The sequence below is a fragment of the Orcinus orca genome, chromosome 7 (assembly GCF_937001465.1).
Source record: "Orcinus orca chromosome 7, mOrcOrc1.1, whole genome shotgun sequence".
Taxonomy (NCBI): Eukaryota; Metazoa; Chordata; class Mammalia; order Artiodactyla; family Delphinidae; genus Orcinus; species Orcinus orca.
The window spans coordinates 66,449,045-66,461,692 of NC_064565.1; the positions used below are offsets into that span (position 1 = coordinate 66,449,045).

At 40.2% G+C, this 12,648-nt stretch overlaps 1 protein-coding gene across 3 annotated transcripts in view; it reads right to left on the minus strand.

Moving 5' to 3' along the window:
- Positions 1 to 12,648, minus strand: part of CCDC141 (coiled-coil domain containing 141) — a 212,703-nt gene that overhangs the window by 68,044 nt on the left and 132,011 nt on the right. For all 3 annotated transcript variants that reach the window (XM_004267379.3, XM_033423654.2, XM_049712584.1), the window contains exons 9-10: positions 4,241 to 4,382; positions 1,554 to 1,673 (exon numbers count right to left, since the gene is read on the minus strand). In XM_004267379.3, coding sequence (XP_004267427.1) covers positions 1,554 to 1,673; positions 4,241 to 4,382 — 262 coding nt within the window. The remainder of the gene's footprint in view (positions 1 to 1,553; positions 1,674 to 4,240; positions 4,383 to 12,648) is intronic.

A 12,648-nucleotide genomic window follows, 5' to 3' on the forward strand; every position in this document is an offset into this window, starting at 1 on the left:
TATTTAATATGCTTCCCAGGTACTCTACTGAATGGAGGTAATTTTAATTTACAGGAGCTGCTCCCAGAGAGCCCTCTGGAAGGAGGAAGTGGAGGAGTTTCTCCCCTTGAAATTTCCTCCTTCCCTCTAAAATTTTTTAAATAAGAAAATGAAGGGACTTCCCTGGTGGCGCAGTGGTTAAGAATCTGCCTGCCAATGCAGGGGACACGGGTTTGATCCCTGGTCCGGGAAGATCCCACATGCCACAGAGCAACTAAGCCCGTGTGCCACAACTACTGAGCCTGCGCTCTAGAGCCCTCGAGCCACAACTACTGAGCCTGCATGCCACAACTACTGAAGCCCTTGCTCCTAGAGCCCGTGCCCTGCAACAAAGAAGCCACCGCAATGAGAGGCCCACGCACCGCAACGAAGAGTAGCCTCCGCCCACTGCAACTAGAGAAAGCCCGTGCACAACAACGAAGACCCAACGCAGCCAAAAATAAATAAATAAAGAAATTTATAAAAAAAGAAAAAAGTACTTCTCTAAATAAAATATATGAGGCTTTCTTTTTTAAAAAAATGAACTTGAGTTCAGGCATGCATTTCATTTTAGACATTTTAAAAAATGAATTAAAAACAGCCCATTAATAATTGGTTCATCTGTGAGTTTCAGGTGGCAGTGCTGTCTGTGAAGGAGACTCTTGGATAAATTAGGAGTTTTGGATTAACATATATGCACTACTATATATAAAATAGATAATCAAGAAGGACCTACTGTAGAGCACAGGGAATTCTACTCAATATTCTGTAATACCTATATGGAAAAAGAATCTGAGAAAGAATGGATATATGTATATGTATAACTGAATCACTTTGCTGTATACCTGAAACTAACACAACACTGTAAATCAACTGTAGCCCAATATAAAATAAAAGTTAAATTAAAAAAAAAGAAATGATTGAATAGCGAGGCTGTTTCCTAGAGACCTGGGCACTTGCCTCACCTTCCTAACCACCTGCTGGGGCAGGCAGGGACTTCATGAAGGTTTGGAGCTGCTAGCAGGAATGTCTGAACCTAAGTCCCATGTGAAAGGGGTGAGAGGGTGCTAGAGAAGGTGCCAGGCAGAGGAGGGGGCAGTTTCTGTCTCTAAACATTGGGTGTGCAAACAACATTGTGATTTTTTTGCCTCCTGGAATCTAGCACTGATGCATGTTGCTCTTGGTAATTTTCTCTTGCAACTTACTCTAGCAGAAAATCACAAACAGCCTTGAAGAGGCGCTCTCCCGGCCTCAAGGAGCTGCTAACATCTCCTAGGCTAGGAAAGAGGGCCAAATGAGTGTTTAGCACCAGGCTATAATGCTGAGCTTCCGTGAGCTCAAACGCCCTAATAAATGCACCTGTAAATATACTTTAGATACACATAATGGTAGCCGTTTTTAAGTCATTATCTGCCAGAAGACTAATTTAGAATTGCAGCCCTCAAGGGAGTTAGGATTAAGTTTTATAGCTACTGAAAATAAAGAAAAATCATATTTACAAAACCATAACCACAATAATAACTCATTTTATTTACCTTAGCTTGTTTATCTAGTTCCAGATATGTACTCAAAATCTTCTCTGATTCAGAAAGGCTGGAACCGACATCCATTGCATTAGAAATTACTGGGCTGATTTTCTGAATGGACATTTCCACCTTTAGGAATAAAGAATATATTGCACCCTTAGTAATATATATTGGCATATATGTATGCATATGTGTAGAGGAGATAAATATTACTCTCTACATTCCCATTATACTTTAAATGTATATCAATTTTAATCTAAAAATAGTTTAATATTTCAGTATTTCCTACTTAAATTCATAATGCTGCTCTTCATATGAGGTAATACTACTGACTCACCAATAGAGGATATATGTTTACAGATATTTCTTTTATTAACAGCGATGAGATGTAGGCAATAATCCACATTCTCTAAGAATTTATTATCTATATTACGTAGAAAGGATAATTCACTTGTCAACACATCAGTAGAAATGAATTTTTCTGGTGCAGAAAGTCAAACACATCAGTAGAAATGAATTTTTCTGGTGCAAAAGTCATGATCATACACTGTACACTGAAAGGGGCCCAATTTACAGGTATATTTTGAAGCAGAGGTCCAGCATAGGTATTAGATCACTTTATCGATTACTATATTTAGGGCTGAGGGGCCCCGGGACAGCACCACATGCTGTACATGTAATAACAAAACAGAAACATGCTTAGGCATTTAATTGATGAACGTGGGGGATTATGATTTGATCTTCAGTACACATGAATTAGTGAATACAGTGAGGTTTAAGGGGTTCTATTCAATTCAAGTTACTGCCTTGCTCTGACTAGAGTTCATACTTCCCAAAGTCAAATTGGCTCTGACTTGGCAGTAGCCACACAAGCAACAGCAGCTGTTTGAGTTTCTACTGTGTTTTCCACCACCACCAAATTCGCTTGAATCTCAAGCTCCAGGGAATGCAGCACTACAGCTGCCGCCATGTTTGTAATCTCCCTGGACCCAGGCATCAGAACAAGGTTCCAATTCCCATCTCTGGATCAATAACAGGCAAGGAGGCAATTTAGATAGAGACTTGGTTATTTAATGACCTCTCCTGTGAAGTCTATTAATTCTACTTGTGTAAGTCAGGTATATAAGTCCATTGTAGCTAATGAAAAAACATCATTGAAAATTTGAGACCCAGACTTTACAACATGGTTCATTAGCATTAATGTAATTGAGATATTACTAGTTTTTGCTATAACCCCATCTACAGACAAGTAATTTTCTTTTAAATTTATTTATTTTATTTATTATTTATTTTTGGCTGCCTGGGGTCTTCGTTGCTGCGCACGGGCTTTCTCTAGTTGCAGCGAGCGGGGGCTACTCTTCATTGCGGTGCACGGGCTTCTCATTGTTGTGGCTTCTCTTGTGCAGGATAGGCTCTAGGCTCACGGGTTTCAGTAGTTGTGGCACGAGGGCTCAGTAGTTGTGGCTCACGGGCTTAGTTGCTCCGAGGCATGCGGGATCTTCCCAGACCAGAGCTTGAACCCGTGTCCTCTGCATTGGCAGGTGGATTCTTAACCACTGCGCCACCAGGGAAGCCCCCAGACAAGTAATTTTTTTATTTAGTCAAATAGTAGCTGCCTGGTTTCATTCCTCTTTGAAAATGGGAAATAAAATTCTTCAAACCACTATATTCACTTTGTAGAAAGGATTTTCACACATATGGTTTTATTCAGAGTGGCCATGTCCTTTGCACTGTCTTGGTTCAATAAATTATGATAATGGCAATTTATTCCTGGAACCCCTAAAACTCATCATTTTTGGTATCTACCTGCTGTTCTTGTGTTGTGTGGTGCCATGTTAACCAAAATGTGCATATTGGAGCCACGCACAGAACCACATAAATCAAAGAGGACACAATCACAATATACACATGGTTCAATTAACACAGTTCTGTGCAAAATGAGAACTGCCTTTGTGTAAACATGTTCTGGGCTGGGAGGCAGGGAGGATGACACTTTTAGTTTTGGCAACCTGGGGCAGGGATGGTTGATGAGCAGTAGTGAATTACAATTTCATTTTGTTTGAATATAAAGCCTAATGTGGGATGAAGGGAATCCTAAGGAGACACACCCCTATCCTCCCACCGTGCCCGCATGCTGCAGTTCCCATACCATCATCTATTATCACCAGGTAAGGAGCTGCATCTAAATAGTAGCTTATGCATAAAATAGATAACCAACAAGGATCTACTGTACAGCACAGGGAACTATACTCCACATTATGTAAAAACCTTTAATGGAAAAGAATCTGAAAAAGAGTATATATATATATATATATATATATATATATATATATATATATATATATAAAAAAAACTGAGGGCTTCCCTGGTGGCGCAGTTGTTGAGAGTCCGCCTGCCGATGCAGGGGACACGGGTTCGTGCCCCGGTCCGGGAAGATCCCACATGCCGCGGAGCGGCTGGGCCCGTGAGCCATGGCCGCTGGGCCTGCGCGTCCGGAGCCTGTGCTCTGCAACGGGAGAGGCCACGGCAGTGAGAGGCCCACGTACCACAAAAAAAAAAACTGAATCGCTGTGCTGTACACCTGAAATTTACATATCGTAAGTCAACTATACTTCAATGAAAAATTAAAAATAAAGAAACTTATGCAAACCAAGAAATAAATAGTAGCTTAAGGAGGACACATTTTATGAAATTACCTTTCTTAAATAGCCCTCCACTGAGGCTGTTAATTGCTGTCTATTAAGAGCAAATTCCCTGTGCGCTGAACACTGTTCAGTCAGATGATCAACTCGCCTCTTGATGCATTCCATCATCTCACGGACACCGGTCACCCGAGAGCTGAATGGAACAAACCAGCTGTTAGTTCACTCCACCCTCATAGAGAGGCCCCAGGAACAGGGAACATTTGAAAATGAACCTTTCATGATAAGTATGACTTGATAAAAGTTACTAAGCTTCAGGTTTTAGGATAATAGAAGTTAAGAAGCTGTAGTCCTGGTACAGCAGAGACCAAAACCAAATTATGTTGTTTTGTTTAAGTCGGTCAGTCCCGAGGGAAAAGATGAGTTATGGGTTTTTGTAACCAGGTCTAATCTTCTCTTCTAAAGGTTCACTTTTTAATATTTCTTTAAGATATTTTGAGAAGCTTAAGGCAAAAAATACAGTATGTTTGCCAAGAGTTTTCCTGGGGGTGTTATTTAAAAGCTTCATTTATCTAAAGATGCTCTTTGAATAGAAGTGTAGATCAGCCAATTAACAAAACACTGAATGATCCAATAGGGTAAAATATTTATGTAACACTAAGGTCCTTGTTCTGGATACTTACGAATGCTCAAGCCTGTAATCATTAGGTGAAAACCAAGGTATCACCAACAATGAGGAATCTGATGTACTTGTTCATAAAAAGAAACCAAGCCTCACACTGTCATTTTGTACCTGTGCTGGCCTCATGAGAAAATGAAAAGTGACATGACAGCTCATAAAATGAAAATGTCTTTAAAACAACAAATGAACTTTGAGTTGGACCCCATTTGCTGTGGTCTAAAGACACATTAGCAAGTTTCCTAACCATTTCCAACATAGGCTTACTAGCAATGCAAGACAATGAAAGGACATTGCTGATCCAGTGAGCACTTTAAAATTTTTCAACCTATCCCTGAGATAGAGCCTCTCCCTGCATATAAGAAGTTGAAGTCTTTAATCTCCTATCAGTCATTTCCTTCCAATACTCATAAAGATGAGCTGATAACTCTCACATTTAATTACCCAGAGCTTTAAAAGATCTTGAAACAAGATACAGATTTCAGTAGTTTTACCTCAAAAAATTAATTTATGACTCAGTAAAAATGAATTGAATTAGTAACGAAATGAAGGCAGGATCCCAACTGCCTGAGAGGGAACGGGACTTCACAGGAATGACAACGAGGCTGCCAAGAGTTTAGAGGTCATCAGGCGGCTTGAGAATCTTGTTGAATGCACATGGGATTCAAGTGTGTCCTGTGGGACCACCGGAGTCCCAGAGAAGTTTAACTGGAGGGGAAACCTTATTCCTGACGCCTAAGGTCCCACAGACATTACACTTGAAACAACTTGTTTCACATTTTAATAACTCAGAGACAGTGAAGAGTATAATCAAGAAATCAGGAGAGTTTAGCAAATAATCCTGTACTTATATCCACAAATTCTGTAAAAATATTATATTGGTAACAGTAATCATATTTTAACTACATTTTAGACTTTGCATGCTAAAAAGGCACTTAAAAGCCCAGCTGTCCTACATGTTATGGTTTTTCTGTAGAACATGCAAATTTGGAATGAGAAAGGTAAATAAAAAAGAAAAGGTGAATAAGCACTGTGGAAAATAGGTACAGAGAATAAAGCTTGTCATAGTAAATGGGTAAACATTTTCTAAAAATAATCCACTTACTGTGACAAGGAACCATTTTTAATGTTTTAAGTAATCTCTTCTAATTCTCATAACTACCCGATGATCTGGCTATAACTGTTATCTCTGTTTTGCAGATGAGCAAAGTGAGGTACAGAAATGCTCAGTAACTTGCCCAGGTCACATTTATTAAATGGCAGGGCTGGGATTTGAACCTATTCATCTGATCCCAGAGTCCACACTCTTTACCACCTCATAGTACCTTTTCTGGGTCCATGACACATGACAGGGGTGGGGGGGAGTATTCTAAAATTTCACTTTCCCTTGCACTCAGTGTTGATGGAAACAGGATTAGCCTGGCTGGCATGCTCTTTTGAAATTGGCTGGCTTCTCTAGGTAATGAAATGTCTGTCTGTAGTTTGCAAAGTGACCACTAGAGGGGCACGACATCTTATTCAAATTCACATCTTGAAGGCCCCTCCAGCAGAGAAAATGGAAACGGGGAAACAAAAACAAATCAAGCATTCCTTCCATAAATATATTGCTCTCTAGCAACTCACAATTTTAATTTAGATGAATCACAACGGGCCAAATAGGATCTCTTGCTGTCTTTGGATGGATCATTCATTTTTAATTTTCCAATGACCTACGAGATTAGTCTTATTTTGTGGTGATTTATGTCTTATCCTGTATATCTATTGCATTATAAATTAAGGGAAAATACAACATTCTTTTCATTCGTTTATCCTCTGTAGCCCTGAGCTACATAGCCTTGTAAGAAGCAGATCAATGCATATTTTCAAATTAAATAAAGTACACTTTGATCAATATTTAAGGGAAGACAAGACACAGATTTAAGGAAAAAGAACATATGCACAGATAGTTACTGTATTAAAAATGTCACTAGTAACGGTTTCTAATTGTTTTTAAACAAAGATGACTTTGCGGGCTTCCCTGGTGGCGCAGTGGTTGAGAGTCCGCCTGCCAATGCAGGGGACACGGGTTCGTGCCCCGGTCCAGGAAGATCCCACATGCCGCAGAGCGGCTGGGCCCATGAGACATGGCCGTTGAGCCTGCGCATCCGGAGCCTGTGCTCCGCAACGGGAGAGGCCACAACAGTGATAGGCTCACATACCGCAAAAAAAAAAAAAAAAAAAGATGACTTTGCCCTTTGCCCACTTACAGAAGTTTTAGGCTATCCAAAGACTGCCCAATTTCTTCTTCGATGGTTTAGGATTCATAGTTAGATTGACTGATACTTCCCTCCACTGTTTCAAGCCTTATAGGGACAGACTGAATTGCCTGTCCCATGTGCATTCCCTTCTTATTTGTCGCTTAGACCGCATCCTTAGTACAAGAAGTTCTCAATTATCTTGCTTACCCTAGCCAGCTCCTATCTTCCTCTGTCCTCAGCTAGATCATCTCTGTCTGATCAGGCATTAATCCCTTCCTTCTACCTGATTCCCAGTTGGAGTATATCTGTCACACTCCTAACCCCAGGGCCTCTCCCTCTCCATTCCTCCTTGGTGAAAACCTAGTCTGCAGCTTACAACCAGCCCTATTCTATCATTTTCAGTTGGAAACTTGAAACACTGATTCCAGACATTTCTTCTGAACATTCCAAAACATTTTAAAACATGTATAGCATGCATATTGCCAATTTCCTCAGAGAGTGAAATGCAGATGGTTTGATCAAAGGAAAAATATGACCTCACACTCTGCCAGCAATTCTTACATTAACTGAAAATAAATTAATAGAATTCCATCAGCCACCCAGAAATGAGTCCTATTACTTCACAGTAATATTAAATAAATGATGGGACAAGAACTGGGGACTGATAACAGAAACTTGGTTGACGGGAGTGCCCAGGCATTTTGTTCTGACTCTGATGAAGCCGCATTGCTCATGTGCTGCCTGATGGGGTGGGAGAGGAGCTACCAGTGGACCAGCTTTCTAGGCCCAACAATCTGTGGCTCTGTAACTTGCATTGGAAATACTGCTTGATCTTTGGGCTGCCTGTTTATGAATGGATTAGATGGTTCCTGCCTGTAGTATGAGCATGGGATACATCAGATTATTCCTGACATTGACTTTGACTTCTTCAAGCATCACAGATACTCTGGAGTGACAGACTGTGAAGGTTTCTTTAGACATTTGTTAGAAACTCCATCATGGGAGTATTTTCTCCCCTATTCATTGAGCCAGGAGAGGGGAGGGAAGGGGGAAAGAAAAATGATTGATTTTTTTTTTCCCTCCCAGAGAGCAGAGGCATATTGACTTCTGGCTCAAAAATAGACTGTTACATTTGCTCTATGGAAGCGGTTGCCCTGTCTTTGCATCTGTTACAAACCAGGGCTGCGAGAAGAGAGTAAATTCCAATGTTGATGTGTTCTAATGATTCTTTCCTGGGAGCAGCAAGTTGCTTTCAAACCTTTCACAAATTACTATTGGGAGCCCATCTGGATTAGCAGCTGAACCAGATGCTAAGCACGCGCCAGCTCACTCTATCTCATCAGAAGGGATCAGCTGATCATATTTTTCTTTCTGTCTATGGACAAATTATACTTTGAAAATGGGAAAAAATATCTTCCTGATCTCTGGACAGGAACGCTTCATGTTTATCATCTCTATTTTGGAGGAAACAATCGCCACCATCTAGTTTTCATCCCTACTTTGAAAAAGTGCCATTCGAACTGTGGAAGGGATATGTATGTTTTTACAATAATTTTTTTCTGACTTAAGTTGTACACATTGAGAATCACTGCCCACCAAACATCTCACACCCACATGTACCTCTTGTATACACATGACAATAAAGAAACAGCAAGTAGTAAGTGGGGCTGAAACTACAGGGTTCCTGGGTTCTGGTCCAGATCCATGCAGAGATGCCCACATGTTCCACTCCTATGAGGCCAGAGAGACCAAAACATGTCCTCCATGAAGGGTCCCATAGCTGGGATTCTCCCTGAAATCAGTAACAGGGATGGGATTCTCCCTCTTGTAAAAGGAGTTTGAAAAATGCTATAGCCCACTGCTGCTGAAGCCAAGGAATCAGACATAGCAGAGCAGTCAGGAACCCCGACTGTGCCCCAACCTGGATTTCTGGCTGCACCTCTGAGAGCCCCAGTAGCTCTATGGGAGCTCGGGTGACCCTGATCAAATAGCAGAAGACTGATTCTGGACAGGAGACCCTGTGAGTTCAGACGGAAGTCATTGCAAAGCTGCTAAGGAGGAAAAAAAAAAGAGTAGAGAACAAAGCAAGGAAAATAAAGCTGAAGAACAAACACTTCCCATCCAGAAGGACAATCTAAAATTTCAAAACACATGAGGAAAATGAATCCTAAGAAAAGACACTCAACAATCAAGAGCTAAATGTGCTCTACCGGAAATGAAAATAAGTAGAGCAATCTGAAAGTGACTTTATAAATATGTTTCACATCACCAGAAAGATAAAGGAAAAATGAGCACCCATAATAAAGAAACAAGAAACTCTGAAGCAAAAGCAGTCAGAAGTAAAACGAAATTGGATAGGAAAAAGAATGAGTTAGGAATCCTAGAAATGAAAACAGTATAGTTATGAAAACAAACAAAAGAATTCAATGGCTGAAAACAAAGGGAAAATTAACAGAAGAGAAAACTCAATATGAGGGATTCATTGGGAACGCAGTGCGAAGAGATAGAGGAATGAAAAATATGAAAGATAGTTCAGACATCTAAGACAGACTGGGAGCCTCCAACATTCTTCTACTGGGAGTTACAGGAGGAGAGAAAAGAGAGAAAAACAGAAAATCAATATTTAAATTGCTGAACATTTTCCCTGATTGATGACATAAATTCTCACATAAAAGGGGCACAGTAAAAGCTAACCAGACAAATATTCTCTTTTGAGGTAATTTAGAAGATATAAAAATACATTTTAATGTATTTCCTTCCAGAAAGTTTTTCTCTTGGCAGTCCTTTCCACCCCTTCCCCTCCAAAGTTAGTAAGATGCCATATATGTGATTTGGATCCTACTTTATCCTCTTAACATTTTATTGTGAGGATACTCTCTGTCTTCAAATATTCCTCAAAAACACTCTTCTGATATTGGCTTAGATTATTCCATACTGTGCTTGCCCTTAAACTACTGGAACAGTTTCCTATTTTCTGAAAATATTTAGGTGGTTGCACTATTATAAACAACACTGTAATGAGCAGTTTATTCATGTATTTGTCCACTCACATCTCTTCCTCTCTTCTTTCTGGTGTTCTTTCCTCTCTAAGCCCTCTCATTGGAGAGTACTCCCCCCCTCAGCTGTCCAAGGCACAGATTTCTGCCCCTTTAGTCAGGCTTCCTCTGTAGACCCTGCAGTTTCAGAACTTCTAACTCTGGGATCCTTGCTATTTCACATCACATCATCAGTATTATAAATGAATAAATTCATATTGCAATGAGTGACTCCTAGATATTTTACAAGAACCTAATCTAATTAGTCCTACATTTAATAGAAAGGGTAAACTTTGGGTGCATTCCATACTAAGAGTTTCAGAATTATACAAGCCTTAACAATGGTAACAGATTCAGACTGCAATTATGACATTTATTCAACCCCTAAAGAGAACAACTTAATACAGACATGAAAATATTTGGAAAGCGGCTGAGTTAACACTGTCATAACTCAACTTTGCAATTTCCTGAATTTCAGCATCTGATATTTACCATCTAAATATATCATCAAACTTTTTTAAGAAAAGTTATTTTAAGTTCTTAAATGTTTGGTAGAATTCCTACAAAATGTGACAATAGATGACTCTGATACAAAGGGATTTCTGATTTTGTTTCTTTGTTTTGTTTTATGTTGTTGGAGGGTGGGGATTATTTTTGTTTGTTTTCCACGTAAGATCTTTTAAAATATTTTTGCTATGACATAAACTTTCCTTTATGCCACACCAGCCCCTTAACATTTCAAATCAAGTCACCTAGTATGTAAATACTGAGATAAGGAGCATACAAGAGGCTTCCTACATGGTTGACCTTGAAGGCTGACCTCAAGTTGATGTCATGGTCTGGATGGGGAGATGATGCTGTCACAAGTCAAACAACTAAGAAATGAGTCAGAACACCACAGAGTAAAAAGTGAGATAGAGCTGACAAAGACAAAGGAATTAAAAAACTATTGTGTGGTAGGTTTTGATTAGGTTCATCCTGGCTGGAAGATGTAGACCCTTCTTCACCCATCTTAGATGATCAAATTCAACAATGGCCTTCTCAAGTCTCACTCCTTCACTTGACCCATCCTGGTCACAGGAGCTTGGGATTGTGTCTCTCTTCTCTGAAGATGTGGCCCAAACACCCACTGTCCCAAGGGCTTCCTCAGACCTAGATCACACTCCCTTGACATGTCATTCCCTTACTGGCCGTTAATGAGGTTCTGAAGACTCAGGGCCAGGTTTATGTATCTCTGACTATCCTTGAAGCCCAGTGCTGGTATGTCATATGGATGTTCAACAATGTTTCAAATAAACAGAAAGAAAGAAAAACTTTGCAGGGAAGGTGAGATTTGAGTTGAAATTAGAAGATAGATACAGCACATTTCAAGTGTGTTAGAATGAAAAAAAAAAATCCACATTCACTAAGTGGTCAGCCTCCTTGCTAATGACTGAAGTTGAAAGAAAGGAGACAGAGCTAGCAACCTAACAGAGCAGTTCAGACCTGAACTCCACCCCTTACCACTGTGTGACAGGTAGTAGGTAAGTTATTTGAACCTCTCTGAGCCCCAGCTTCTACACCTGCAAAACAGGAACAATGGTAATAGAAGTATCTGTATAACAGGGTGGCTTGAGGATAAAATTTGTTAATGTAGATAAAGCACACAAGCGTTGCCTTTATTGCCAATGAGCACTTGGATATAGTCTAACTCCCTCCTAACTATTTTATCTTGTCTTATGCCTTTTCCCCTTGTCACGCTCTCCTCCAGCCACACTGTCCTTCTTTCTGCTACACCTTTGCTGTTGTTCTTCCAGGTCCACTCATCTCCCAGCCACTTGCATGGTAGCTCCTCTCCTTAATCTTTCCCCGACTACAATGTCTAAAATGGTCCCCTCCCCACAGTCATTCTCTAGCCCATTTCACTTTTTTTTTTTTCACAGTTCTCATTGCTGTGTAAGAGCATCTCATCTGTTGATTTATTTGTTGGTTGACTCTTTCTTCCCAGCAGAATATAAACAGCATGAGGGCAGGCACTTCACCTATCACATTAGATGCTTGGGAGCACCTGATCTACAAAGACACTCAATAATATTTTGGGAATTAGCAAATGAATGACTGAATGAACCATGCTCTAAAGTTCATTATCATTCGCAATATCAAACAGGGTAAGTAGTGGTAGTCAACATAAAAGAAAATCGTGAAAAGAGAATGAAAAATCCCAACTTACCCCTGTTTCTATTTCTCTGTAAAATATGAAAAATCAACATTAAATGAATAACAATAAATGTTAGAGCAAAAGGGCAATACTTAAGGTTATATGAAAGCGAAGTATTCAGTCAGGATGTTTATAAGCTTAAGTTCACCACAGCAAGGTAGAATAAAAACTGGAACAGGGGCTTCCCTGGTGGTGCAGTGGTTGAGAGTCCACCTGCCGATGCAGGGGACACGGGTTCGTACCCTGGTCCGGGAAGATCCCACATGCCGCGGGGCGGCTGGGCCCGTGAGCCATGGCCGCTGAGCCTGCCCGTC